Raw genomic sequence first — 27,879 nt, forward strand, 5'->3', positions numbered from 1 at the left:
TCCTAACTCGGCCTTACTATTTCTTTACAAAGCCTCATAAACATATTTGAAGACTCTAAAAAAATTGCTCATCTGAGACTGAAAAAGCATGTGTTTTGCTACACAGAAATGAGGACCATTGAACAGATTGCTACTTTCTATCAGCACACAGTCTGGCGGCTGAGATAACACGGTTGAGTTACACTTCATGTGACTAGCAGGAAGGCAAACAGCATCTGCACACATACCCTGGCAGAACGCTCCATTGTGTACGCCAAGCCAGAATGCACGACGTGTTTCTCAGATGCACCCTATTAGGAAAAAGAACACATGTTTAACAAAACCACAAAGACCTGCTTTGTGTCCCTGGATAAGATGACAAAGGATTCTTACGTAAATATATGACCAGACAGATTTTTTGTCTTTCAGCAAAGATATGTCATTTCTGTACAGTATCAAAGATACAGTATCTTGACACTTACTGAAGAAATTGCTTGTTAACCACAATTTATTTTTATTATATTTGACAGCGAATAAATACTCATGAAATAAGATTATGGTACAACAATGAAGACAGTTTTTGGACTTAAGAGACATGAGGGTATGGAGTGAGATGAGCACCCTCCACTCACGGAGACGCAGATGCACTGAGCAATGTGTTACGCTGTTCATGCCATGGTGCGTTCACCTCGGCTCCCCAGAGAACAGGGACACCACCCAGAACCCAGAAAGGAATCTCATTAAACCCCAAAGCGGCTTGGGGGTAGAATTCTGCCTGCGTATTCAGTACTGCCAGCAACTTTTAAAGCTGTATAGATCTTAGCAGCTTCTTAATTTTACTGATGAGGAAACTAAGGATCAGAGACCTGGCCAAGGTTACAGATGGCTATTTTTAGAGCTGGGATATGACTCAGGGCCTCCACCATCAAATCAGCTTCTCTCCTAATTTTTTTCTTGGAATGCTTTCTAAAAAATTAAGGACAATTAACTCACTGCCACTCTTGAGGTGACATACAGAGCCAAAAAACACATATGCCCGATAAAAAATTAAAATGGGTCACTGATATAGTTTGGACACATTGATTACATACTCTTCCAGGTACCAGGGGACAGAGTAGAGTAAAACCAAAATTCTGCTCTCACAGACTTTATATTCTAGTGGGAAGAGAGTTGTATATACATGGACTTCAAACCACGAGGCTAAGTAGGTTTCTGAAGTTTTCAATCTAGATAGAGAAGTTGTTTAGGGACTCAGGCCTTCCAATGTTAGGAGAGTGGAGAGTTGAAGAGTTACCAGCAAGAGGCAATAGAGAAGAAATGTTCAGTGAGGTAGGAAGAAAAGCAGGAGAAGGTGGTATCCTGGAAGCTAAGAGAAGAAATTGTTTCAAGGTGGGAGTGTCATTTGTGACAAGAACTGCTGACAGGTAAGCAAGATGAGGACTGAAAATAGCTATTGGATTTGGCAATGCTGGTGTCACTGGCTGTCTTAACAAGAATAGTCTTGGTGGAGTAGGTTCAAGTAAAGAAGAATTGGAGGCTGAGTATACACAACGCTTCCAAGGAGGTTTGCTGTACAGGAAACAAATGGCAGTACTGGGAGGGGAAGTGGGATTAAGATTTACACATTTTTTAAAACAGCATTTGGTAAGCTGAGGGGAATGACTCAGAGGAGGGAAAACTGCTGATGTAGGAGAGAGGAGCAGACTTGCTAGAGCAGTGTATCTGAGGAAAAAGCATCCAATGCCCACAACAAGAACTGGACCTAAGAAATGAAAGCACAAAGAGCTGATCTATTCGAAGAGAGATGACACAGGACTGGGTACAGGTACCAGGAGCTGGGTAGGTGTGGAGGCTCCCAGGCTGCCTCAGTTTTATCTGTGAACAGATAGCAGGGCATGAGCTGGAGTGCAGGGCAGCAAGAAGAGGAGAAAATATGATGTAATCACCCAGGAGAACGGGGAGAATGAATGGAACATGGAAAAGTAGTATGACTGCTGGGCAGCTCTGAGCGCCTACTTGAGGTTAGTGGTCAGGGCGTGAACTGCCAGCAGGCCTCCTACAGGGTAGAGGCATGGAAGAGACTGCTGGGATTTAATCAGGGCTTAGGTGTTAACAAGGGAGTATGACGAAGGAAACAAGACCGGGGAGTGACTGTAATGATGGAGCATGGAATTTAAGAAGGGAAGTGAGGGCACTGGGGGATGAGGGACAGTGGAAACATGGCAGGGTCAATGATGTGGGTCCTGATAGTGCCAAACAGGGGCAGGGGGAAACTAGAGGGAAAGAGCTGGAGAAAACTTTTATTTTAACTGACAAGGCGTATGCTGGGCAGTGGGGTGACCAAAGGGAGGTGTGAACAGTCCTCTGGCAGCGGCAGTAGCAGCGCAAGCCCTTCCAATGCACTACTAGCCACTTGGGATGGATGTTCTGTATGAAACAGTGGCACACAGGAGACTTTCAATGACAGCCACAGAACTGCAGTGACACTTAAGCAGGGAAGGGACTGGTGTATTCCAGATAGAAGGACCAGAACAAAGACATCACTCTAGGAAAAAGGAAGGCTTACTGAGGGGAACGGTTAGTACCTAGAATGGCTAAAGCATTTTTTCTTTCTTTAAAACAAAACCTTTAACTTTTTCCCATGTTGCAATATAGTCTCAGAACTATTTTCCATCACTGAATATTTGAAGATATAACTTAGTCATTGTAATATATTCTTAAACTATGACTGAATATTTCCTAAGATGATATAAGATACATTATAACTCAGCCATTTCCCTGCCCCTGGACTTTAAATGAAACCAAATTTAAAAACTGTCTACACATAGTTTCTTTTTTATTTTTTTTTTGAGACAGAGTTTCGCTCTTGTTGCCCAGGCTGGAGTGCAGCGGCATAATCTTGGCTCACTGCAACCTCCACCTCCCGGGTTCAAGCGATTCTCCTGCCTCGGCCTCCCAAGTAGCTGGGACTACAGGCACACGCGCCACCATGCACGGATAATTTAGTATTTTTAGTAGAGGCGGAGTTTCACCACGTTGGCCAGGCTGGTCTCAAACTCCTGACCTCAGGTGATCCAGCCGCCTTGGTCTCCCAAAGTGCTGGGATTAGAGGTGTGAGCCACTGCGCCCGGCCTACACATAGTTTCAGTAACATCATCGTGCATGGAGTGGTTTCTCGTCTTTTGAATTATTTGCTTAGGATAAATTCCCAGAGGGGAGATTATCATAGCACCAAAGGGCAGGAACACTTTAATAATTTCACATTTTCCAAAATGCTACACCAATGTGCACTGTCACTAGAATAAAAGTACAACTGTTTCACCACATACATGGTGAACATAAGATCCATTCACTGTTTTTGTTAATACATTAAAAAAAAACCCTTTTACAATTTGTATTTCTTTAACAATGAAGTTAAGTTTTTTCCCCAGGCTTTTCTGCTATGGACTTTTGTTTTTCATGTCTTCCATCATTTACTGGTAGAGAAGTTTTCCTCCCTCCATCCCTCCCTCTCTCCTTTCTTTTCTTTTTGTGGAGAGGTGGGGACAGAGTCTCTCTGTGGCCCAGGCTAGAGTGCAGTGGCACGATCTTGGCTAACTGCAACCTCCATCTCCCGGGTTCAAGGATTCTCCTGCCTCAGCCCCCTGAGTAGCTGGGACTACAGGTGCGTGCCACCACACTCGGCTAATTTTTGTATTTTTAGTAGAGACACGGTTTCACCATGTTGGCCAGGATGGTCTCGATCTCTTGACTTCGTGATTTGCCTGCCTCGGCCTCCCAAAGTGCTGGGATTACAGGCATGAGCCACTGTGCCCAGGCCTCTTTCGTTCTTTCTTGCTTTTTGTAGAGACGGGGACTCACTATGTTCCCCAGGTTGGTCTCAAACTCCTGGACTCTCATATAGTTCAATCAAATGCTTACTTTTCAATTCTTCCTATTTCTCTGAAGCTTAAAATAATTAAAATACATAATAATCCTTCACTGTTAACATGTGCGTGAAAAATACCAAATTTATTTTAAATTTATTAGTAGTCATTAGGATTCTTACTCCAGTTTTAGAATGTAATGAAAAGGGAAGGTAAAAAACACACATGTCACGCACTTACTGTCAAGCTAATTACAAAGACTATGCTACAAATGAAATCAGCCTAACCAGCTCTGTCTGAAGGAAAGAACAGGGAGTATGTGTGAAGTACAACTGTGGGGTGAGCACACTCACCGATATCCTGTCTTGGAACTCTGCCTTGGGTACAATGGGAATAGTTCCACCATGCTTTCCAAATTTTCTTTCTAAACTCTCTTGAACAGACACTATAAAAAAAAACAAAACCCCAAAGAGATCAAGATATTGCTAACAGAAAAAAAAAAATGAAGTAGAATCAAAAGTAGTCCCAAACAATAACTGTAACCCAAAAAACGAATTATAGAGTTTTAATGACATAAAAGGGTTAATCATTTAAAACTCAGTCAAGAAGGAATAAAACACATCACCAATTTCCTATATAAATGTGGATTTAGGTCACTGCTCTGTTTCCATAACACCCATTACCAGGGTTTTTCCTTGGCTCTATTAAAAAGAAAATGCTGGGGGAAAAAGAAAAGGAAATAGATGGAACACTTCACCCAGATTCTCACAGTGGGCTGAGTAGAGAAGCTCAGTAGGAGGTCTTGGTCTTATTTCAGCTTGATGAGAAATTCTACTCTTAACTGTGGCGCTTACTCTAGTCAAAGAAAAACAAGTATTCTCATCAGGAGTCTCAAAAACAATTCTTGACACTAGATAGGCCTTTACTAAGAGCAACCAGAGACAGAAATGAGTATTAGCAGTGGGGTTTAAAAATCACACTTAAAAAAATATTATTTGTGTGGACGGATAGCATTAGGAGATACACCTAATGTAAATGACGACTTAATGGGTGCAGCACACCAACATGGCACATGTATACATATGTAACAAACCTGCATGTTGTGCACATGTACCCTAGAACATAAAGTATAATAATAATATTAATATTATTATTGGCCAGGTGCAGTGGCTCATGGCTGTAATCCCAGCACTTTGGGAGGCTGAGGCAGGCGGATCACAAGGTCAGGAGATCAAGACAATCCTGGCCAACATGGTGAAACCCCATCTCTACTAAAAATACAAAACTCAGCAGGTGTGGCAACATATGCCCATAGTCCCAGTTACTTGGGAGGGTGAGGCAGGAGAATTGCTTGAACCTGGGAGTCGGAGGCTGCAGTAAGCTGAGATTGTGCCCCTGTACTCCAGCCTAGGTGACAAATTTTTTTTTTTTTTCAAAAAAAAAAAAAAAATTCACTTGTAGATTATATTCTGTGAACATTACATCACAGAATAAAAATCTGGATATAAGTATCTGGGAGAGTTAATATCCAGAAAGACATTGTGCATTTTTGGCCTAAGTTTCATGAGACAAAATATTATTTTCTTTTCTGGGACTCAATTCTTACCCAAAGGGAAAGGTTTTCTTAAGTGGACCTTTTCACAGCCTTTTTTAGCTGGCTCAAAAGATTAGTTTTGCTAGCACAAGACAGGGATGCCCTCTCTCACCACTCCTATTCAACACAGTGTTGGAAGTTCTGGTCAGGGCAATTGGGCAAGAGAAAGAAATAAAGCGTATTCAATTAGGAAAAGAGGAAGTCAAATTGTCCCTGTTTGCAGATTACATGATTGTATATTTAGAAAACCCCATCGTCTCAGCCCAAAATCTCCTTAAGCTGATAAGCAACTTCAGCAAAGATACAAAATCAATGTGCAAAAATCACAAGCATTCTTATACACCAATAACAGACAAACAGAGAGCCAAATCATGAGTGAACTCCCATTCACCATTGCTTCAAAGAGAATAAAATACCTAGGAATCCAACTTACAAGGGACGTGAAGGACCTCTTCAAGGAAAACTACACACCAAACAAATGGAAGAACATTCCATGCTCATGGATAGGAAGAATCAATATTGTGAAAATGGCCATATTGCCCAAGGTAATTTATAGATTCAATGCAATCCCCATTAATCTACCAATGACTTTCTTCACAGAATTGGAAAAAACTACTTTAAAGTCCATATGGAACCAAAAAAGAGTCCACATTGCCAAGACAGTCCTAAGCCAAAAGAACAAAGCTGGAGGCATCCCACTATCTGACTTTAAACTATACTACAAGGCTGCAGTAACCAAAACAGCATGGTACTGGTACCAAAACAGAGATATAGACCAATGGAACAGAACAGAGTCCTCAGAAATAATACCACACATCTTCAACCATCTGATCTTTGACAAACCTGACAAAAACAAGAAATGGAGAAAGGATTCCCTATTTAATAAATGGTGCTGGGAAAACTGGCTAGCCATAAGTAGAAAGCTGAAACTGGATCCCTTCCTTACACCTTATACAAAAATTAATTCAAGATGGACTAGAGACTTAAATGTTAAGACCTAAAACCATAAAAACCCTAGAAGTAAACCTAGGCGATACCATTCAGGACATAGGCCTGGGCAAGAACTTCATGTCTAAAACATCAAAAGCAATGCTAATTAAACTAAAGAGCTTCTGCACAGCAAAAGAAACTACCATCAGAGTGAACAGGCAACCTACAGAATGGGAGAAAATTTTTGCAATCTACTCATCTGACAAAGGGCTAATATCCAGAACCTACAAAGAACTCAAACAAATTTACAAGAAAAAAAACATACAACCCCATCAAAAAGTGGGCAAAGGATATAAACAGATACTTCTCAAAAGAAGACATTTATGCAGCCAATGGACACATGATCAGCCATCAGAAAAATGCAAATCAAAACCACAATGAGATACCATCTCACACCAGTTAGAATGGCAATCATTAAAAAGTCAGGAAACAACAGGTGCTGGAGAGGATATGGAGAATTAGGAACACTTTTACACCGTTGGTGGGACTATAAACTAGTTCAACCATTGTGGAAGACAGTGTGGCGATTCCTCAAGGATCTAGAACTAGAAATACCATTTGACCCAGCCATCCCATTACTGGGTATATACCCAAAGGATTATAAATCATGCTGCTATAAAGACACATGCACACGTATGTTTATTGCAGCACTATTCACAATAGCAAAGACTTGTAACTAACCCAAAGGTCCATCAATGACAGACTGGATTAAGAAAATGTGGCACATATACACCGTGGAATACTATGCAGCCATAAAAAAGGAATGAGTTCCTGTCCTTTGTAGGGACATGGATGCAGCTGGAAACCATCATTCTCAGCAAACTATCGCAAGAACAGAAAACCAAACACCGTATGTTCTCTCTCATAGGTAGGAATTGAACAGTAAGACCACTTGGACACAGGAAGGGGAACATCACACACCAGGGCCTATTGTGAGGTGGGGGTACGGGGGAGGGATAGCATTAGGAGATATACCTAATGTAAATGACGGGTTAATGGGTGCAGCACACCAACATGGCACATGTATACATTTGTAACAAACCTGCACATTGTGCACAGGTACCCTAGAACATAAAGTATAATTTAAAAAAAGTTTTTTAATAAACTTTCACTCCTGCTTTATAAAAAAAAAAAAAAAAAAGATGAGTTTTGGAGAACAAGATTATCAACATTCACTGAGCAAGTGGTAGTTAGAATCCCTTTCATATTTGAAGGTCAAACAGCCATAGCTGACATGATTTAGATTATTCAGTCACTCAAAGTAAGATACTGTCACTCCTCCAGCATTCAAGTAGAGATCCTATACACAAAAATAAGACACCAAAGAAATTAGAAGATGATGGTTTTAGTAAAAGCTTAAAATGAACCTAAGACCTTAACTTCAATACCAAGGTAGACTGAACTTCAACTATCACAAATATATTTTAGCTAGTATCAGGAATTTCACACTTAATTTAACACTCCTCCCCACCCCGCCCAATTCCATCTAACGCTTTTTCTATTTAGGGAAAAAAAGATCATTGTTTGGCTTATTAATCAATGAATGTTAATAATCTTTGGTTAGAGCCTCTTCTCTACCAGAAGTTCTCAGACTAAATGGCTTGCCCACCAACCAATTGGATTGGACCGTCCACAGGGCCTCTCAGAAGACAGGATTCTTTCTCCTACCTAAGGGTAGCCCATTTCAGTTACGTTAAATGTCTTAAGCGCTTTCAGTAAAGGGGGTTCTTTAAAACGCATCCCAAGCCCACACTAATTTCTAATAACTTTTTGGTGTAGACTCATGCGTACCTGCTAAAAAACCTGAGCATGTGTGCCTCATATTAGTTTTCTGAGTAAAGCCAGAAGGGGCACTTGAAATGCATAAGGTTAGGAATCATACAGAAAATCTTAGAACTTAAGTTAGAATAGTGTTTCTAACACAGCACACATTTCTATAACCAGACTCTTAGAAGGCTAAAGACATTCAGTAAACAGCCTGAAATTGGAATAAATGTTTAGATCACAGTGAAAAGTGACAGGCTTAGAATTAACCATGCTTCTACTATATTTTCTGAAAAATGAAATAAAGATGAATTCACTAGAGCTTGGGAGACTAATAATTCCTCTCTCCCTCCAAATTCCCTGCAAAAGACAATTATGATTCTAAGTACATATAAAGCCTAATAAATATAGATGACCTACTGGAATAACATTAATGTTTCTCTCCAGGAAGATCTTGTCCGCTTCTGGAGTCGTTGGCCCATTGGCACCTTCAGCAATGATCCGCAAGAGAGTCAGGAACATAGAGAAATGCCAACAACACCGTCAAATCCCCTCCACTGAGGGCAAGAGATGTGCATATATGAACAAGGGCCTGTGGAGAGAAGCACAGTTTCAGTTAAAATTAAATAGAGGTTATTTTGCTCTGCAAAGTGTATAAAACTACCTTTCACTTTTCTATTTATCTAGGTTTTTTTTTTTCTTTTTAACAGGAGTGTCAGGCAGATGCGTTTTTTTGGTAATGGTTGCACAACTCTGTGCAGGGAGCTAAAATTCATTAAATTACGTACTTTAAATGGGGGAACTGTACGGAATGTGCAATATATGCCAATAAAGCTGCTAAAAAGAAAATTCAATCAGACTCTTCTATGATCCCCCTAATGTCATTCACATTGATAATATTGGTTCCAGTTTCTATAATGTTGTCACCTTGGCTTTGACTCTGGGTGCGTTGGATTTGGTCAACTGCTTCTCACTGGCAGCTGGGATCAGTATGTCACAGTCGGCCTCCAAGATGTTTCCTTCATAGGGCTTTGCCTTGGGGAAGCCCAGAATGGACCCATGTTGCTGCCATTGATTGAAAATCACAATTAATAGCTGCACCAGAGTTTAAATGTTTATATTTAGTTTTTATGCCATAAAAATGTATTAATACCCATTTGAAGTCTTCCAGTTCCTTTGGGTCAATACCATCTGGATTCCATATACTCCCATCAGACTCACCAACAGCAATACATTTAGCACCAAAACGATGTAAATATCTCATAGAGTGTTGGCCCACGTTACCAAATCCCCGTAAAGAACAATTATCCATGACACAAAAATTAAAGTCCTGGTATAGACAACAAGAGTCATATTTTGATCAATGTAAATCCACATTCTGTTCATTTAGAAGCAATTCTCAAAATTCTTTTGCCAAAAAAAAAAAAAAAAACAAAAAACAAAACCACAATGTACTAACTAGTTTCTCTTCAACAATAAAATTCTCTGTTTAAGAATATGATGACTGGGCATGGTGGCTCACGCTTGTAATCCCAGTACTTTGGGAGGCTGAGGCAGGTGGATCATTTGAGGTTAGGTGTTCGAGACCAGCCACAGCCAACATGGTGAAACCCCGTCTCTACTAAAAATACGAAAATTAGTCAGGTGTGGTGACCCATGCCTGTAATCCCAGCTACTTGGGAGGATGAGGCAGGAGAATCGCTTGAACCTGGGAGATTGAAGTTGCAGTGAGCCGAGATCGCGTCACTGCACTCCAGCTTGGACAGAGCGAGACTGCATCTCAATCAATCAATCAATAAATGGCAGTGGTATTAAATATACCACCAGGTCCTCAGACCTTGATGATCAGATGTTCCATGTTGTGAAAAGGGATGTCACTAATTTGGAGAAATACAACTTTTTTTTTTTTTTTTTTTTGAGACCGAGTCTCATTCTGTCACATGGGCTGGAGTGCAATGGCACAATCTCAGCTCACTGCAGCCTCTGCCTCCAAGGTTCAAGTGATTCTCCTGCCTTAGCCTCCTGAGTAGCTGGGATTAACAGTCACCGCCATCATGCCCCGCTAATTTTTCGATTTTTAGTAGAGATGGGGTTTCACCATGTTGGCCAGGCTGGTCTCGAACGCCTGGCCTCAAGTGATCCACCTGCCTTGGCTGCCCAAAGTGCTGGGAATACAGGCATGAGCCACTGTGCCCAGCCACAACTTCTATCTCAAAGTAATTCCAACTTAATTAAGATTCTCCTAAGTAAAATACATGTTACCATATCAAACAAATTTGGGTCAATGTGTAAACCTTTCTATATACTTACAAAACTTAGAAAATCATGTTAAGAGACTTGCCCTTCTAGATACAATTTCAAGTTTGAATACTGACCAATATTTTGGTTGAATTTGGTGATAGTTGGTAATAGTTTCACATGTACTTGAGAGATACTTAAATCAGTTCTAGTTACATGAATCATACCAAGGTTCAAAAAACAAAAGATCTATTACTCTGAAAACCACCACTCTAAAATTTAAGAGATTCGAGATAACTGAATTTTAAAAGTACAATTCTAAAAACTTTACTTAATGTCTATCAGTTATTAAGGAAATTTTTTTTTTTTTTTTTACCTGAATAACAAATGTTTTATCTCCAAACCCTGATGTCATTCCTAAAATGATCATGTAAGAAGTTTCACTGATGAAGTTTTCAATATGATGGAAGACACTACGGCCAGTAGCAGAGATGCATCCATGGATGCCCCCTTGGCTGACGGGTTTACCAGTAACACAGGCACGTGCATTAATATCCCGTAAGAGGCCGGGTGCGGTGGCTCAAGCCTGTAATCCCAGCACTTCGGGAGGCCGAGATGGGTGGACCACGAGGTCAGGAGATCGAGACCATCCTGGCTAACATGGTGAAACCCCGTCTCTACTAAAAATACAAAAAACTAGCCGGGCGAGGTGGTGGGCGCCTGTAGTCCCAGCTACTCGGGAGGCTGAGGCAGGAGAATGGCTTAAACCTGGGAGGCAGAGCTTGCAGTGAGCTGAGATTCGGCCACTGCACTCCAGCCTGGGCGACAGAGCGAGATGCCGTCTAAAAAAAAAAAAAAAAAAAAATCCCGTAAGAGGGAGTAATTGAAAGAATGAAATGTCAAGTCCAATTTCTCTGTTGAATGAAAATAATGAATTGAAGTCAAAGCACATTCTCATTTAATTAAAAATATGCTCATTAGGAGTGTGTGTATGAATGTATTTAAGGTACATTTTTACCAATAGAGACAAGACTCACTTTTCAGTTTTCTGTTCCTAGAAAATACAGTAAGTAGACTATATTTTCTTTTTTTGAGACAGAGTTTTGCTCTTGTTGCCCAGGCTGGAGTGCAATGGCGCGATCTCGGCTCACTGCAACCTCTGCCTCCTGGGTTCAAGCGATTCTCCTGCCTCAGCCGCTCGAGTAGCTGGGATTGCAGGCATGTGCCACCACGCCCAGTTAATTTTGTAATTTTAGTAGACACGGGGTTTCTCCATATTGGTCAGGCTGGTCTTGAATTCCTGACCAAAGGTGATCCGCCCACCTCAGCCTCCCAAAGTGCTGGGATTACAGGCGTGAGGCACCACGCCCGGCAAAGTAGACTCTATTTTCTGACAGAAGAAACAGAGTGTAGGGATTGAACATCAAGTAAGTACAAATAACATCACAAAAGTAGAACTAGCTCAGCCTAAAGCTATCATTCCTTCAACAAGTGTTTAAGCTCTACTAAATCAAGGCACATACACATCTCATTCACGAGTGTCTCAAAATCTACTATAAGACTCGAGCATGTCACCAAAACAGAGCCTGAGACAGGAAGAGGCTTTACAATGTTCTTGGATGGGAAGACTCACCGTTGTCTTCTGCCACTTGTTAAAAAGGAAGTTTTTAATATAGCTTGATACTTAATATAACATGATATTGAAGTTCATCTAAGAGTAGACTAACGAAAGTATTTAATGACATATTTTAAAAAAGGTATGTGTGGATGAGAGTCTCTGCTTCTGTGTGAGCAGAGTATCTTCGGTAGCAGTGGTTAGCTCTGCAAAGTGGAGATGGGGTTAGCAGTCTTCACCACCCATCTTTCTGTCCTCTTTCAATTGAAGATGTGTGTATATTCTTGTTCAAAAACACGTGTAATTAGAAAAAAGAAGAATAGGGCTCAGGAGGGTTTCCCTTCCAAGGCATCAAATATACTATAAACACGGCCCCAGAACACTGCACAGTAAACTCATCAGTGAAGCAGGAGAAACTAGAGACAGTCTTATTTTGTACAGGCAATTAATATAAAATGAAAATTCATATAAAATTTTAAGTCAGTGGCAAAAGTATGAAATACTCAATAAACCTGTTGAAGCAATTTGCTATCCATGTAAACAAAATAAAATGCCTTACTTCCCACCAAACCCCTAACTTCCAGCATATCCGTAACGTTACACCTGGCTGAGTTAAAAAGTGATCTGTTCTTTATCTGTATTGTTTAAATATTTTACAGAGAGAAATTAGAATTATATTATTTGTATAATTACCAACAAAAAGGATGAAAGCAAGGACGAAAAATGCAGTCCAGTAAAGTGTTTTATAGAATTAGTAGTTTTCCCACAGTTTGCTTTCGTGAATAATTAACACTCATGAATACAGAAATGCAAACCGAGTGCCAAATGCTTTTCAACAGTGAGAGTGTAAATGCTGGAGCTGAAGGAAATACTGTCTGGGGTCAGGCCTGGCGCCAACTGCCAGGCTCCCCAGCATATGTAATGGTACTGAAAGCCCAGAGAAGAATACAATCTCCCACCAACACTGCACTTGTAGGGGGGGCTAGGAGAAAGAGGGCGGCACATTCCAGTTGACATCTAGAAACGAGTAACAAAAACAACTGAATCCTTCCCGTTGGCCTTGATTTTAGATTTCTTATCACTTAAGGAAAACTATTCACCAGTATAGTTCAAGCGATAGTGCTTCACAAGACCTTCTTTTGCTGTTAGCACTGAGAATGAGCTACAAATAACATACCGTCCACTGGTTTGCACTATTCAACATAGTATCTTGCTTAAAAAGAACAAGAGACCGGCTGGGCGCGGTGACTTACGCCTGTAATCCCAGCACTTTGGGAGGTCGAAGCGGGTCTTGTTTTTAAGCAAGACACTACACTGAATAGTGCAAACCAGTGGGCAGTATGTTGTTATTTGTAGCTCATTCTCAGTGCTAACAGCAAGATAAAGTCTTGTGAAGCACGGCCCCTTGAACTCTACTGGTGAGCAATTTTCCTTCTTTAAGTGATAAGAAATTTAAAATCAAGGCCTAAGGGAAGGAAGCATAAAAAGGTGACAGGTAGAAAACTGTCCTTTTTGGGAGGGGCAGTTGAAACCACAATTGTTTGAAGTGTCTAATATTGTTCCTATTTTATTTCAGGGAGTTGTATAACTTACCTGATGTAATACCTATAGATATTTATTTTCTGGTACTTACTAAGGGCTATGTACAGTTCTAAGTGCATTAGATTATTATTCATCTAATCCTTATATGAGTCTCACAAAGTAGGTACCACTATTTCTGTCATTTTGCATAGGAGGAAATGGAGGCACAGAGACTTCCAGGTCACAGAACTGATAGGTGAAGGTGCCAGGGTTGGACTTCAGGTGGTCTGCCCATGTTCCCAGCCACAGCATGACATCACCTCAGGAAATGTCCCCATTTCCACATTCTTCCTCTTCTCCAAGGCCCGTCTTTTCACTATGAAAAGAATTCCCCAGGCTTTTATTCCCCTGGGGGACTTCACTACCTCTACCACCCTGCATCTCTGCAGCATTGTCTCTCTCTTGCACCAGTGAATCTGTGGCTCACAGCCAGTACACATGCCAAAAGACAACAAAAACCCTTTTCTTTGGGTAACGGCCACTTTTCAAGCTGTCTTCTTTCTGCTTCTCTCCAGTGCCATTTTTCTTAGTTGGAGGCTATACTTCATGTCCTGCTTCCCTCTTCATATCCCCTTGCAGTCTGGGCCCCTGTAGTAGTCTCCTGCCCTCAAGTCTTCAAATGCACACTTAGCTGAGTCACACCGGCTTGAAACCAGCTCTTTGTTGGTTTCCCTGTGTTTTCAGGACAAAGACCAAAGTTCTCACAGTCACCTACCAAGCAGTAACCTGGCCTGACCCTTGTTTCTACTGGCCTTTCTTATACCACCTTTCTCTTTCTCAGCTCTGGCCACAATAGTCAGTCCTTAGCCTCCCAAGTTCACCCAGCTTCTGAACTTCAGAACCTTCCCTCAGGTACTTCCTTCTGTTCCAAACACTTGCCACTACCCCTCCCCTAGTCCATGCCCACACACCCGTCTGAGTGCAGACCAGAAGGCTGTATCTCCTAGGAGGCCTTTTCTGACCTTACCTTGAAAGGACTGAAAGGACTGGTTGGGCCTGTTATTCTTTTTCATAGCTTCAAAACAACTTCCAGCAATTTGTCCCAATTGTAGTGAATACCTGCTTACCCGTGGCCCTGCATGTAGTAGGCATAAATGTATTTTTTGACTCCATTTCTCTTCCTATTCCTCAAATGTTTCATTGTTTAAGGTTGCACCCCTTTCAGGGACAGGAGTTATGTTTCCTCTCATGTTCAGTTCTGTGGTACTACCTCTGCTCAGTCCCCAGACTCAGGTTCTCCTGGTTCTCTGTGACTCAACCTGGTCCCTTTCCTTAATTCCACATGTATCCAATCCAGTTTTGCTGAGTCTCTCTGTCACGCGCCTCACATGTGCCAATGCTCCTCTCCTGGTCCTCTGGCTCCTGGGCTCGGTGGAAAGGCGCTGACACCACAGGAGGTTCTCTCCTGGCGCCAGCACAGCTGGACACTGCTGCCAGCCTACTCTTCCCCAGGAAGGATCAGCAAAGTTTCTCCACTGACTACACGTAAAACACAAACACTGGTGCTTGGTGTTTTTGTCCTAGTTCATTTACCTCTTCATTCTTACTTTCCTTATTTTTTTGAGAAAGGGTCTCTCTCTATTGCCCAGGCTGGAGTGCAGTGGCGCAACCACGGCTCACAGAAGCCTCAACCTCCCAGGCTCAAGCGTGCCTTCCAGGTAGCTGGGATTATAGGTGTATACCACCATGCTTAGCTAATTTTTGTATTTTTTTGGAGAGACAAGGTTTCCCCATGTTGTCTGGGCTGGTCTCCAACTCCTGGGCTCAAATGATCCACCTGCCTTGGCCTCCCAAAGTGCTGGGATTACGAGAACGAGCCACTGCATCCAGCCTTCACTCTTACTTTCTATTACCTTTATAAATAGGCCTTACCTTCAGACAATCTGAACTCTATTGTTTCTCTTCCTCTTATCCTCCAAATCTCTAAATGTTCATATTCTACCCATTTTCAAGGTCTAGCCCAAATATCTCCTCTAGAAAGTCTTATTTCAGAATTCATAATCTCCACCGTTGTATTACATTATTTCCATACCTTATCTGCTTATGCGCCTTAGTCCCTCTTTAAATGGAAGCCCTCTGAGGGAAAAATCAGAATTGGATGCTTCTTGATGTATGTTCTAGTGTCTTAGCATACAGAGTGGGCTGCCCTGGTCAGTAAGTGTCCTTTCCCAGTGACAAGTATAGGGCAGCATATAAGTAAAGCACCATTTGTGTTCGTTACGATTTAAGAACAGACAAGTAGACATAAAATAATATGCACATCAAGATTATGATCGAATGAGAGAAAAGCCCAGGGATTCTGATATAATCAGTCAAACTGTTAATTCTTGTAGACAGCAAATGCAGAAGCCTCGGGGCTGCCGGTGGGTACTCACATAGTGCCCTATGGTGCTGGCATAGGTATCAGCGATCCAGGACATCTCCCGCTCACCTGTGCTCATGTCTGGGGCAGGCACATCAATGCCAGGACCTGGGGACACAGGGAAAGAGCAGTGTACCAGTTTTTAAGAAAAATTCTTCTCGGCCGGGCGCGGTGGCTCAAGCCTGTAATCCCAGCACTTTGGGAGGCCGAGACGGGCGGATCACGAGGTCAGGAGATCGAGACCATCCTGGCTAACACGGTGAAACCCCGTCTCTAGTAAAAAATACAAAAAAATAGCCGGGTGAGGTGGCGGGTGCCTGTAGTCCCAGCTACTCGGGAGGCTGAGGCAGGAGAATGGCGTAAACCCGGGAGGCGGAGCTTGCAGTGAGCCGAGATCCGGCCACTGTACTCCAGTCTCGGCGACAGAGCAAGACTCCATCTCAAAAAACAAAAAACAAAAAACAAAAAAAAAAAAAAAGAAAAATTCTTCTCGAACACAAAGATCCTTGCAAGTCTCTGTAATAACCAGGTTACCATGGCTAGAAAACTTTAGATCTCATTTAGGTAGCTAATCAAAGTCATAGAAATATTCATTAAATGTTTCACTATGAAACTTAGACACATACAACATTACCTAATAATTTCTCCCACTGGCATTTACTTGCTATATGTTTGGAAGTTAGCTATGTACAACAGATATAAGCCACTCCATAGGATTTCTGAGTGTGACCAGGGGATAATCAGTTTAGCTTCTCTTGACCTCATTTCACTAACAAGCAATTAGAGATAACAGTACCGTTGTGTTCTATATAAGCAGGATTATTATGGTTAGGGAGTTGACATGTATGAGACAGCACAGTAACATGCCGCTTAGTGGGGGTATAAGCCCTCCTTACCAAGTAGAGAAAAAGGGGAGAGAGTCACATTGCTAAAGCAATTGTGTTAAGCCCCATATTATTTTACTTGTGGAAGAACGTGGCTTTGACCTATTATTCGACACTCAGCACATATAAAATTTTAGCCCTTAGCTTTCAGTTCCCCAGATTGTAGCAAATTAAAGTGTTAGGCTAACAAATTAGCTTACAGGCAATAACAGGAATCACTGACTGCACTACTACTGACGGCTACAGTAAGATCTCTGATAAAAACATGTTAAGTGATGCTCACTCAAATCTGTAAAGGTGCAGAAATACTCCTCTCAAACATAGTAAAAATAAAAACAACCTAATTATCTTGTATATCAATTAAATGAACTATGGTATACCTATGCAAAGTACTAAACAGCCATTAGAAAGGGTAACTTATATCCATGTAAATTACTTGGAATTATCACGAACATACATATGGAAAAAGGCAGGTTTCATACAGCATGTATAACATGTTCCCACTTACAATTTTCTTTCTCTTCCCCTTTCTCTCTGCCCCCATATATATATTGTTTGTAACTTTCTATATTACTTCAATTGTACAATACAAACTCATCTTTACAAAAAGTAAAACACAACTTTAAAAATGGTTAAACTATTAGGCTGGGCACTGTGGCTCACGCCTGTAATCCCAGCACTTAGGGAGGGTGAGGAGGCCAGATCACGAGGTCAGGAGTTCGAGACCAGCCTGACCAACATGGTGAAACCCTGTCTCTACTAAAAATACAAAAATTAACTGGGCATGGTGGCAAGTGCCTGTAATCCCAGTTACTCAGGAGGCTAAGGCAGGAGAATCACTTGAACTCTGGAGGCAGAGGTTGCAGTGAGCCGAGATCATGCCACTGCACTCCAGCCTGGGTGATAGAGCAAGACCCTGTCTCAAAGAAAAAGGTTAAACTATTATGTCCCCCCATAAAATAATTAAAGTTCTTTCTAAGGGCTGTACCCAATTCTTACTATGAATTTTACTTTTTCATTGACAGAATCGGTATATTGTAATGTTTTTTCTTTAACTCAGGGGCCCAAGGCCTAGATAATCAACTTCTTTGAACAAGTTGTGATGTAATGGATACAGGGCTGGTATAAGACAAGTTTGAAATGGTCAAGGATTGCTTTTTATACCCTAACCTTCTCCACCTCCCACCTAATCTGTAACTCTAAGTCTTAGCACCCTTTCCCTTAGTCACCTTAAAAATCTCATGAAGTCAACAACGACAACAAAAGACTTAAAAAAAAGAATCTCATGAAGTCTAACCTACCCAAACCTATCCTTCATGAGAAGTCTAACCCCACACAGCACTTGGAAAGATTAATGCCATATTCTAGCCTCATCCACTGATAAAAGGGCTCTCTGGTGCTCTCCAGCTCCTATTTGCTCACTTTCCATTCCTTTAGTGACATAACTCTGCTGGAGGTCAGTACAACTTTGTTTAATCACTCCTTTTCTCCCAATGTACAAGTGACAAATTGGTCCTGAATCTTTCTACAGGTATCTACAAAGGTATTATGCTTGCTTTAGGATTCAATAAGCTTGTTACCTCAAACAACAATTCCAACTAGGCCAGGGCAGTGGCTTATGCCTATAATCCCAGCACTTTGGGAGGCTGAGGGAGGAGGATGGCTTGAGCCCAGGAATTTGAGACAAGCCTGGGCAACATAGTGAGATCCCATCTTGATTAAACAGTATATTTAAAAAACAAAAAACTGGCTGGGCGTAGTGGCTCACGCCTGTAATCTCAGCACTTTGAGAGGCCAAGGTGGGCGGATCATGAGGTCAAGAGATCGAGACCATCCTGGCCGACATGGTGAAAACCCGTCTCTACTAAAAGTACAAAAATTAGCTGGGTGTGGTGGCGTACGCCTGTAGTCCCAGCTATTCGGGAGGCTGAGGCAGGAGAATTGCTTGAACCAGGGAGGTGGATGTTGGCAGTGAGCTGAGATCACACCACTGCACTCCAGCCTGGCGAAAGAGTGAGACTGTCTGAAAAACAAAAAAAAAAACAAAAAACAATTCCAACTGGAGAAAGGCTCTGGCAAGTGGCAAGTCTGAAGCACAGTTTGTAAATCAGAAACATATAATGATAAAATCCTTCTTAAAAGCAGTCTATACATGCTAAACATGAAACAGCTTCACCCACCCAAAACAAAAATCACAAGTCTATTAATTATTAGGCTTATTAGTTTTCTACTCCATACAAAACTAATGTATAGGGATGCACAGATTACAAGTAGTTCCTGAATAACATATACATCATTTATTTTTTAATTTTTATTTTTTGAGATGGAGTTCCACTCTTGTTGCCCAGGCTGGAGTACAATGGCATGATGTCAGCTCACTGCAACCTCCGCCTTTCAGGTTCAAGCAATTCTCCTCCCTCAGCCTCCTGAGTAGCTGGGATTATAGGTGTCTGCCACCATGCCTGGCTAATTTTTTCTATTTTTAGTAGAGATGGGGTTTCACCATGTTGGCCAGGCTGGTCTCGAACTCCTGACCTCAGGTAATCCACCCACCTCAGCCTCCCAAAGTGCTGGGATTACAGGCATGAGCCACTGCGCCCGGCCTAACAGGTAATTCTTATATAGAGAATGGGTCTGAGGCAGAAGTTCATCTTTTTTAAAAAAGCAACGTTTCTAACAGCATGTGACTAGAGTTGGAGATGAAAGGGTAATTTCGGTGCACAGAGATATAAGGGGATGAGAAGGGAGGAGACATCAGGATCCTGCAGAGCTTTACATAGATGATATTTACACTCACACAAGAGAGTGAACATTGACCTTTCAAAAGCTTTTCCAAAAACAGAAGAGGAAGGAACACTCCTCAACTCATTCCATGAGGCTAGAATTGTCCTGATACAAACACTAGACAAAGACATCATAAGAAAACCATAGATCAATGTCACTTACAATAGTATTAAAAAGAATACTTAGTCATAAGAATTCTACAGTGAGAACTACAAAACATCATTGAAAGAAATCAGAGACCTAAATAAATGGAAAGACATCTCATATTCAGCATTGGAAGGCTTAATATAGTTAAGATGGCAATACTGGTTGAGTGCAGTGGCTCATGCCTATAATCCCAGAATTTGGGGAAGCTGAGGTGGGAAGACTGCTTGAGCTCAGGAGTTTGAGACCAGTCTGGGGTACACGATGAGACCTTGTCTCTACAGAAAATTAAAAAATTAGCCAGGCGCAGTTGCGCATGCCTGTGGTTCTAGCTACTTGGGAGGGTGAGGTGAGAGGATTGCTTGAGCCCAGGAGGTCAAGGTTGCAGTGACTGCTGCCTGGTACTCCAGCCTGGGTGAAAGGGGAGGGTAGGGAAGACGGCAATACTCCACAAATTGGTGTACAGATTCAATGCAATTCCTATCAAAATCCCAGCCTCTTTTTTTTTTTTCGTTTTGTTTTGCAGAAATTTACAAGCTGATGCTAAACACACATGTGACAGGATCAGGGCTCAGGCTCAGATCTGACCCTCAATCTGACACTCTCTGTGGAAAGGGCAGTCAGGAAATAACAGATAAATAACATCAAACTTGAAGGTTTGCCTAGGAGTGAGAGAAAAAACTCCCTTTGCCTACCTCCTAGGCTTCAATGCTGTCTGGGCCCAGATGTCAGTTTAGCTGCATCCTGGGTCAATGAGGCTTTTGCGCATTAAGCAAATAAATCAAATTACTAGAGTTTAAGCTGTGTTTTCTTTCAGTATTCCAAGGAATCACTTTTTGACCTTTGGAATTATTAGGTATTTGTCAATTCTGATACAATTAAGCTGGAGATATTGCAGATATGGGCGATAAATATGACTGAAAAAAGTCTGAAACCATTCAAGATTGTTAAGTGTGTTTGAGATTTAGGTGAAGAGGAAAGACCTTATAAAAATTATGAAGGCTATTAACAGGCTGAACATAACTTCGATTTGCCACATCTCAGAATCAGTAGGTATTCCTGTAAAAGTGTGAGGGAGGTAGTTTAACTCATGTTAACTTATGTTAACAGGCTCCGTGCAATGATGCACAAGTTCACAGTAGTGCTGGGGATGTGGCACGTCAAAGGCCCAAATGCCTTTTATTATGAAAGATAGGCCAAATCTAGTCAAGTTTTAGAGTTACCTATACTTACTGTATTTCTATATTAGGTTATTTCACGACATTCATTTCATGACATTTTTTACCTAAAAATGAATCTGAATAGCTTTCTTTTCTTTCTTCTTGACATGTGGTCTAATTTTGTTGCTCAGGCCAGAGTGCAGTGGCACGATCACAGCTCACTGCAGCCTCGACCTCCCAGGCTTAAGTGATCCTCCCATCTTAGTAGTTGGGACCACAGGCATGCAATATCACGCTTGGATAATGTTTTCATTTTTTTTAGAGATGGGGTCTTGCTATATTGCCCAGGGTGGTCTCGAACTTCCAGGCTCCCATCCTCCCGCTTCAGCCTCCAAAAAATGCTGGGATTACAAGCACAAGCCACCATGCCCAGCCTTTATAGTTTAATTTCATAGGAACTTGTCCATGGTGGAGGAAATGCTGATAAAGGAAAGTAGAGAAAAATACACTTTATTTCCTATTTAAGTCGTCCTTATTTTGTTTAACTATACTGATACTGATAGGGCATTCTATTATTAAGTAACTATTAACATTCTATTAACTATACTGATAGGGCAAGCATTCTATTAAGTAATTATGTATATTCTATTGAAACAAATTAGAAGCCTTCTAGATAAAAAATATATATAGAAAGGTTTAAACTGCTTGAAAATTAAAGGATAAATGACAAATATTTACATATCATAGAAAAGAATACTCAGATCGTACACAAAGAACATATAAACACAGATAATAGTAAGATACAAAAACATCAAGCAAACGAAGATTAGTATCTTCAGAAATGTTGTATGTTTAGCAAAAGCTCCTATAACAAATAGTAGGAGGCCGGGCATTGTGGCTCATGCCTGCAATCCCAGCACTTTGGGAGTCTGAGATGGGTTGATCACCTGAGGTCAGGAGTTCAAGACCAGCCTGACCAACATGGCAAAACTCTATTTCTACTAAAAATATGAAAATCAGCTGGGCATGATGGCACATGCCTGCAGTCTCAGCTACTTGGGAGGCTGAGACAAGAGAATTGCTTGAAGCCGGGAGGCGGAGGTTGCAGTAAGCCGAGACTGTACCATTGCACTCCAGCCTGGGTGACAGAGCAAGACTCTGTCTCAAAAAAACAATAAAAACAACAACAACAAAAAACAAGTATCACTTTCATACTTACGGTATAGTTCTTGGGATTGATCTTAACACCAGCTTTAGCACCCCCAAATGGCACATCTGAAAGAGAAGACTGATGGTTGCTATTCCATATAAAGTTTACAAAAGTAAAATGACAGAAAGCACCACACAATTTTAGAAAAACGTGATGCTTTAAGCTTGAATTTCTGAAAGTTCAAGAAATAAACCTACCATCGTTTTCTAAACTGTACGTTAAACAACATTTTATTGAACAGGAATTGTTCAATAACATTGGCTAGCCAAGTTCATATATATATATATATATATTTTACATAATAATAATTAAGCAGGCCGGGCGCGGTGGCTCAAGCCTGTAATCCCAGCACTTTGGGAGGCCGAGACGGGCGGATCACGAGGTCAGGAGATCCAGACCATCCTGGCTAATATGGTGAAACCCCGTCTCTACTAAAAATACAAAAAACTAGCCGGGCGAGGTAGCGGGCGCCTGTAGTCCCAGCTACTGGGGAGGCTGAGGCAGGAGAATGGCATAAACCCGGGAGGCGGAGCTTGCAGTGAGCTGAGGTCCGGCCACTGCACTCCAGCCTGGGCAACAAAGCGAGACTCCATCTCAAAAAAAAAAAAAAAAATAATTAAGCAATAATAATAAATACTTCAACCTTTAATCCATAGATTGCAAATACAACAATGATAGCTTATTTTGTTGGGGAACAGGAGTGGGTTGGGACAGAGGGAAAGGGAACAGGACTTTTGCTGAAAGGAGGGATGATAGGAACACAGGGCTGTGAGTGAAAAGAACAAATAGAAGAAACCACAGAGAGGGCGGCTGGCCGGGCCAGGGCGGGCGCCTCCCTGGCTCTGCTCCTGGACTCAGGTCTGGGTCCTGCCTGGGTGCCCCTCCTGCCAAGGCCCTGGCCTCTTCCCAGGGTGGCTGGCTCAGTCCTAGACCCTAGGACATCTGAAGGGCAGGGGTCCCAACGGCCCGAGAGGGTATGGGGCAGGGGCAGCAGGCTGACCCACCTGGGCCCAAAAGCCACCATTTGGGGGCTGGCATGCTGCCTAGAGAGAGCTGCCCTGGGAAAGGGGCGCACAAGAGTTTCTCTCCTGAGAGGCCCCCATGCGGGTTGGGGCAAACAAGCGGGCTTTATCTGTCTTGAGGCAGCGCTCCCTAAGTGAAGCAGGTCTACCCCAGAAGCACAGGGGCTTGGTTGGCACCTGAACTCCCTGTGCGAGGCAGCACCTGCTCATGGAGCCCCTCAGCCTGCAGGTGCACACCTGATTTCCAAGTCCTGCCTGGGGCCTTGCTAGGTGGGGGACAGACCTGGAATAGGACCCTAAGCCCACCGCCTCCTCATACCTGGCGGTCCAGGGCTCCCTGCCCAATGGAGCCAGCACTGGCTAGCCAGGCCCCTCCTGCCTGATCCCATGAGGCCAAGCTCCTCTCCTGCAGTAGTGCCGCCCTGCCTGGCAGGCAGCTCTGGGGGCATGGGCAAAGGAGAAGGGAGGGCCGCAGCCCTCTGGGAATGGCCTTTCTGAGCCACTCAGTGGCTGGACTGGGGCTCTGGCAGGAGTGGGGGGCATTAACACCCCATCCTCCCCTGGGCTCTACCTCATCTGATGCTCCCGAAGCCCCTGCCCCAAACCCCTACACACTCTGTTCTATACCTCAGCCCCTCTGAACACCCTGGCACCATGGGGCCCAATGCCTGTCCTTCCCCGAGAGGGAACAGCTCTGGAGCAACGGGCAGCGGGGTGCCCTCCCTGCCATCAAGATTTGGTGCTTGGAGCTGGTAGAGGGCTGGTCCCATCTCTCTGGGGCACACCAGTTCCTGCTTCCCCAACCTATGGCTTTGGTGCAGAGCCCCAAAGGAGAGAGCAGGGGAAGTGGGTGGCGGAAGAAGGGGGGATCTGCGGCTCAGTTTGTGGCAAATACGTTTTTTTGTGTTTTTTTTTTTTTTTCCTTTTTTTACCTTGTTCTTGTGTAAAAAGTGCACGAAAGCTCAGCAGCCTATGCAAACATCAGCAGTGTTTCCAGGGGCGGGGGAACTGGGAGGGGCCCCAGGCCTGGCACCCAGCTTGCGACTGAAGGTGGCCTTGTATTGCTTAGAAACGTGTGTTTCAGTTTAAATACCAGACAGTAAAAATAGAGCTCGAGGACCACCTGCACTGTTGCCAAATCATTGCCAGAATGAACAGCTTAAATAAATAAACAATAGAAATATTTACTTCTCGATAAAAACCACAGTGAAACCGTTTACCTTTCTTTGCATTATATATAATAAATATTTGTAACGGGCCTGGCTGCGGGCGGCGGAGCCGAGGGCAGCGGAGGGGTCAGGACACCTCGATGACCTCCACGCTGCCCGAGAAGCTCGCCTGCTTGCCCAGGGCAGCCAGCTCCTCGCTGCGCGCGCGCGCCCCTCCATGATGCCCTCCTCTAACTCCATCTGGCAGCTGCGGCACTTGAACTGCCGGGACCAGCTCGTCGGGCCAACCGGTCAGAGCGTCCGGGGCTCGGTCCTCGCTGCCTCCCGCGGCGGCAGCGACCTGCCCTGGTCCCGGGGCGCCCGCCCTGCCTAAGGGCGCAAACAGCACTCTGCCTGCTCCCTGCGCGCCCTCGGGGCTGAAGCACCAGGGCCTGTCGGGCGACTGCTTGCCCGGGGAGTCGAGCGGTGGCGTCCAGGCTTCGGGGCCCGCCAGCTGGCCAGGGCCGGGCAGCCTGGGTGCAGACAGGGCCTAGAGGCCGTGCAGCGGAGTCTGCCGGGTCTCATTGCTGAAGTTCAGGCCCAGGTTGTGCGCTGGGGAGCGCGGACGGAAGGGACAGCCGACTGGGAACTGGGGCCTGGGGCCGCCCCGGCTGGGCAAGAGCAGGCTCAGCGCGGCCTTGACGGGCTGTGCAGCTTCCAGAGTTTCGGGGCCTCGCCGGGGTCGGGGGACCAGCCTGGGGGTGTTCGCTAACTTGATGTACAGCGAGAAGGAGCGCTTGAAGCTGTTGGTATCCTGTAGGCGGTCTGAGAAGAGGTGCAGGCCACGCAGGCCCTACTGCAGCGCGCTGGTGGCTGGGGGCGTGGGGGCTCCCCGCCTGCGCTCGAGCAGCCCTCCCTGGGAGACGCACTCCTGGTGGTAGCGCTCTCTGAGGTAGGTGGTGGCAGCCGTGGCAGCGGGGTCCCTGGCCGCAGGGCTGGGCGGAGGCTCCGGCGTCCCTGAGGGGGTGCCCTCATCGTCCCAGGGGGCGGCCGGCAGCTTCAGGCTGCGCTCCTACTCCAGCAGCTGGCCCAGGAAGTTGAAGCTGGGCGAGACGGACGGACGCCGGTACTTCATGAACCTGTAGGCGTCGTTGGCGGACATGCCCATGGTCTTCATGATATAGGCGATGGCGATGGTTGCACAGTGGCAGATGCCGACCAGACAGTGGACGATGACTTGGCAGGTGGACAGCTTGGGTTTATAGATGAAGTCGACAGACTTGTCCAGCCAGGGCAGCAGCTTTTCATAGTAGTTGTCGTTGATGGGAACCCGCATGCAGCGGCTCTGGTAGATGAAGTCAGGCTTGGGGCAGGAGTTGCTGGCATTGAGGACGTAGCTTATTCCATTCTGCGTCATCAGATCCTTGTTCAGGTGAGCCCAGGTAGAGGTGAGGCAGGATGTAGGTCAGGCCCACGCTGGGCAGGGGCAGGCAGGGATGGAGAGGCTCATGGGTAGCAGGGCAGCAGGCTTGCCCCGGCAGAGGCCAGGGAAGCAGGAGGAGAAGGTGGCGAAGCCCCCTGCGAGGATGGCCACGCTGCCCGAAGCAGCCGTCCAGCTTGCTCAGCAGGATGGAGAGGAAGCTGTATGCAGCCAGCACGCTGGCGTCCCCTGTGCTCTGGTCATAGACCACCACGTCCTGTGGCTTTGTGGCCTCCACCTGGCTGCGTGTGGCCGGCTGGATGAACTCCACAGTGGTCACCTTGCCCTTCTGCAGCCGCCACTTCACCAGCTCGGAGCAGCAGATGTTGACGGAGCTGAGCACATGCCAGCTGTTGTACTCCAGTAAGGAGCGGCTATCGATGACCAGGCCCCCCCAGGCCCGCCCCGCAGCAGGCTGGCCAGCTTCTTGGCGTCCATCACCTTCCTCGGGAGCTGGTCTCCGGCCATGGTGGGCCAATGGGTGGTGGGGAGGGTGACCCCTGAAATGAGGAGGGGCTGTTCGGATGGCCCAAGTGTGGCCCTGCGCTGGGAGTGACCTAGCACAGGTGCCGGACCTCGTTCGCGCTCCCCTCGGGGGCGCCCCGGGGGAACCGCGCTGCGCTCAGGGCGCCAGCTCGGCTGCGCAGTCCATGGGCCCTTTGGCGGGGGCCCGTGCAGCCGGGGCAGGGGCGGGGGTCTCATATATAACCAGTGGTCTTTACAACTTCTAAAAGATAATAGGTTATTTACTATCCTTCTACTATAATTTGGTCTTATTTACAGAATGTGTTAAGGAATTGAAAACAAAGATCTAGACTTAAAATGCAGTTAGCTCCTATTTTAAAAAATCCCCCACGTAAAAAAAGGCTAAATTTTAATTTAGACTAATTGAAAAATGATGCAGGTCTTAAAGAGTACGACTTAAAAAAAATCAGTTCTGATAAGGTATATTTCTATAGCATCTTAACAGTAACCATATGTGTAAACACATTTCCCCAGAGTTCTCATAAGAAAGGCGATCACTTACCAACCACTGCACACTTGTATGTGATCAGAGAAGCCAAAGTTTTTACTTCATCTACACTCACATCAGTGCTGTAACGGATACCTGGTGGTGGTTTTTAAAAAAATGTGTTGGGGTGGGTGAGAAAGAAGGGGAACAAACTTCAGTAAGTTTCAAAAAAGAAAGCTACAAATTGAAAATATGCCCTTCTTACATTTTACACCCAAGCTATGTCCAAAAACACTTGAAGCAGCTCATATGTTAGAACACCATGAAAAATGAATATAAAACGTTTAAAAAAGCTGCTAACAGTAATTATGATTTGACACGACAAAAATCACTCTGCAATTAATTTTTTTTTACACTTTCCAGAAGGTTTTTTTATGTTTCTTTTACCTTTTGGTTTGGGTGACTCCGGGGTGGCCAGGACCAAATGTGTCTCCTTCTGGCTTTTTGCACCGCACCAAGTAACCCGCGCCAGGCCGCACAGCTGCCCTGGCCTTTCGGAAGGACTAAGGCGAGCACGGTGTACGCTGCTCCGGGGTCCCACCGCGGGAGTTGAGGCAGCGGGTTCCAAGGGCGGGATGGGGCGGAATCGTGAGGGATGCGGACCCGGTGGAACGCACCGCGCAGACGGCGCCTACGCCCGCACTCAGCTGTTGACGAGTCTTTCTTCCAGCTCTCCACTGAAAGCCGTCCAGGCGCCGGTCCCTTTTTTCTGCCTTTTTGTTTCCCTCCGGAGAGTCGGAGCGACGGTGAATTTCCGTTTCCGGCGGTGTCCAAGTGGACCTGATGGGTCGCAGTTGTGAACAGGCTCGGTGCGCGGGCTGGGCTAGGCGGCAGTGGGGTCCCTGGCTGTGGGGCACTGGGAAGATCGCGAGTGGGAAGGCCCTCCCCCGGGTCACCGGGTCATCTTTGCTCCTGAGGAGCAGCATATTTCGCATCTGCCGAAGGTGTGCCCGGGGTTGTTGGGAGAGTGACGGAATGAATTGCTGCAGAGAGCCGGTACTGGGAGGGAAGGTGTCGAGGAGACGTCGTTTCCTGGCGAGGTGGTT

The 27,879-nt window shown here is 44.5% G+C and overlaps 1 protein-coding gene and 2 pseudogenes across 1 annotated transcript; all 3 read right to left on the minus strand.

The window, feature by feature from the left end:
* Positions 1 to 227: 227 nt before the first annotated feature.
* LOC105495974 (glutamate dehydrogenase 1) lies at positions 228 to 27,719 on the minus strand. The gene is made up of 8 exons (XM_071069850.1): positions 27,221 to 27,719; positions 22,181 to 22,236; positions 19,665 to 19,774; positions 16,002 to 16,097; positions 9,347 to 9,483; positions 9,121 to 9,258; positions 8,614 to 8,785; positions 228 to 290 (listed from the first exon to the last, which is right to left on the minus strand). The coding sequence occupies exons 2-7, from the start codon at positions 22,234 to 22,236 to the stop codon at positions 8,684 to 8,686; spliced, it is 639 nt and encodes a 212-aa protein (XP_070925951.1). The 5' UTR covers positions 27,221 to 27,719; the 3' UTR covers positions 228 to 290; positions 8,614 to 8,683.
* On the minus strand, positions 22,365 to 23,963 carry LOC112429226 (uncharacterized; annotated as a pseudogene).
* LOC105495973 (dual specificity protein phosphatase 8 pseudogene) lies at positions 23,534 to 26,838 on the minus strand (annotated as a pseudogene).
* Positions 27,720 to 27,879: the final 160 nt, after the last annotated feature.

This window comes from Macaca nemestrina, chromosome 9 (assembly GCF_043159975.1).
Source record: "Macaca nemestrina isolate mMacNem1 chromosome 9, mMacNem.hap1, whole genome shotgun sequence".
NCBI lineage: Eukaryota > Metazoa > Chordata > Mammalia > Primates > Cercopithecidae > Macaca > Macaca nemestrina.

What these genes read in the sequence shown, in the direction of transcription:
- LOC105495974 (XM_071069850.1), bottom strand. Translation starts at nt 22,236, where the DNA reads ATGTGCCATTTGGGGGTGCTAAAGCTGGTGTTAAGATCAATCCCAAGA. An exon ending in GTTCACTCTCTTGTGTGAGT is followed by an intron (nt 16,098 to 19,664) that starts GTAAATATCATC and finishes CTGTGTCCCCAG; the next exon opens with GTCCTGGCATTGATGTGCCT. An exon ending in CACCCAGAGTCAAAGCCAAG is followed by an intron (nt 8,786 to 9,120) that starts GTGACAACATTA and finishes TTCTCTCCACAG; the next exon opens with GCCCTTGTTCATATATGCAC.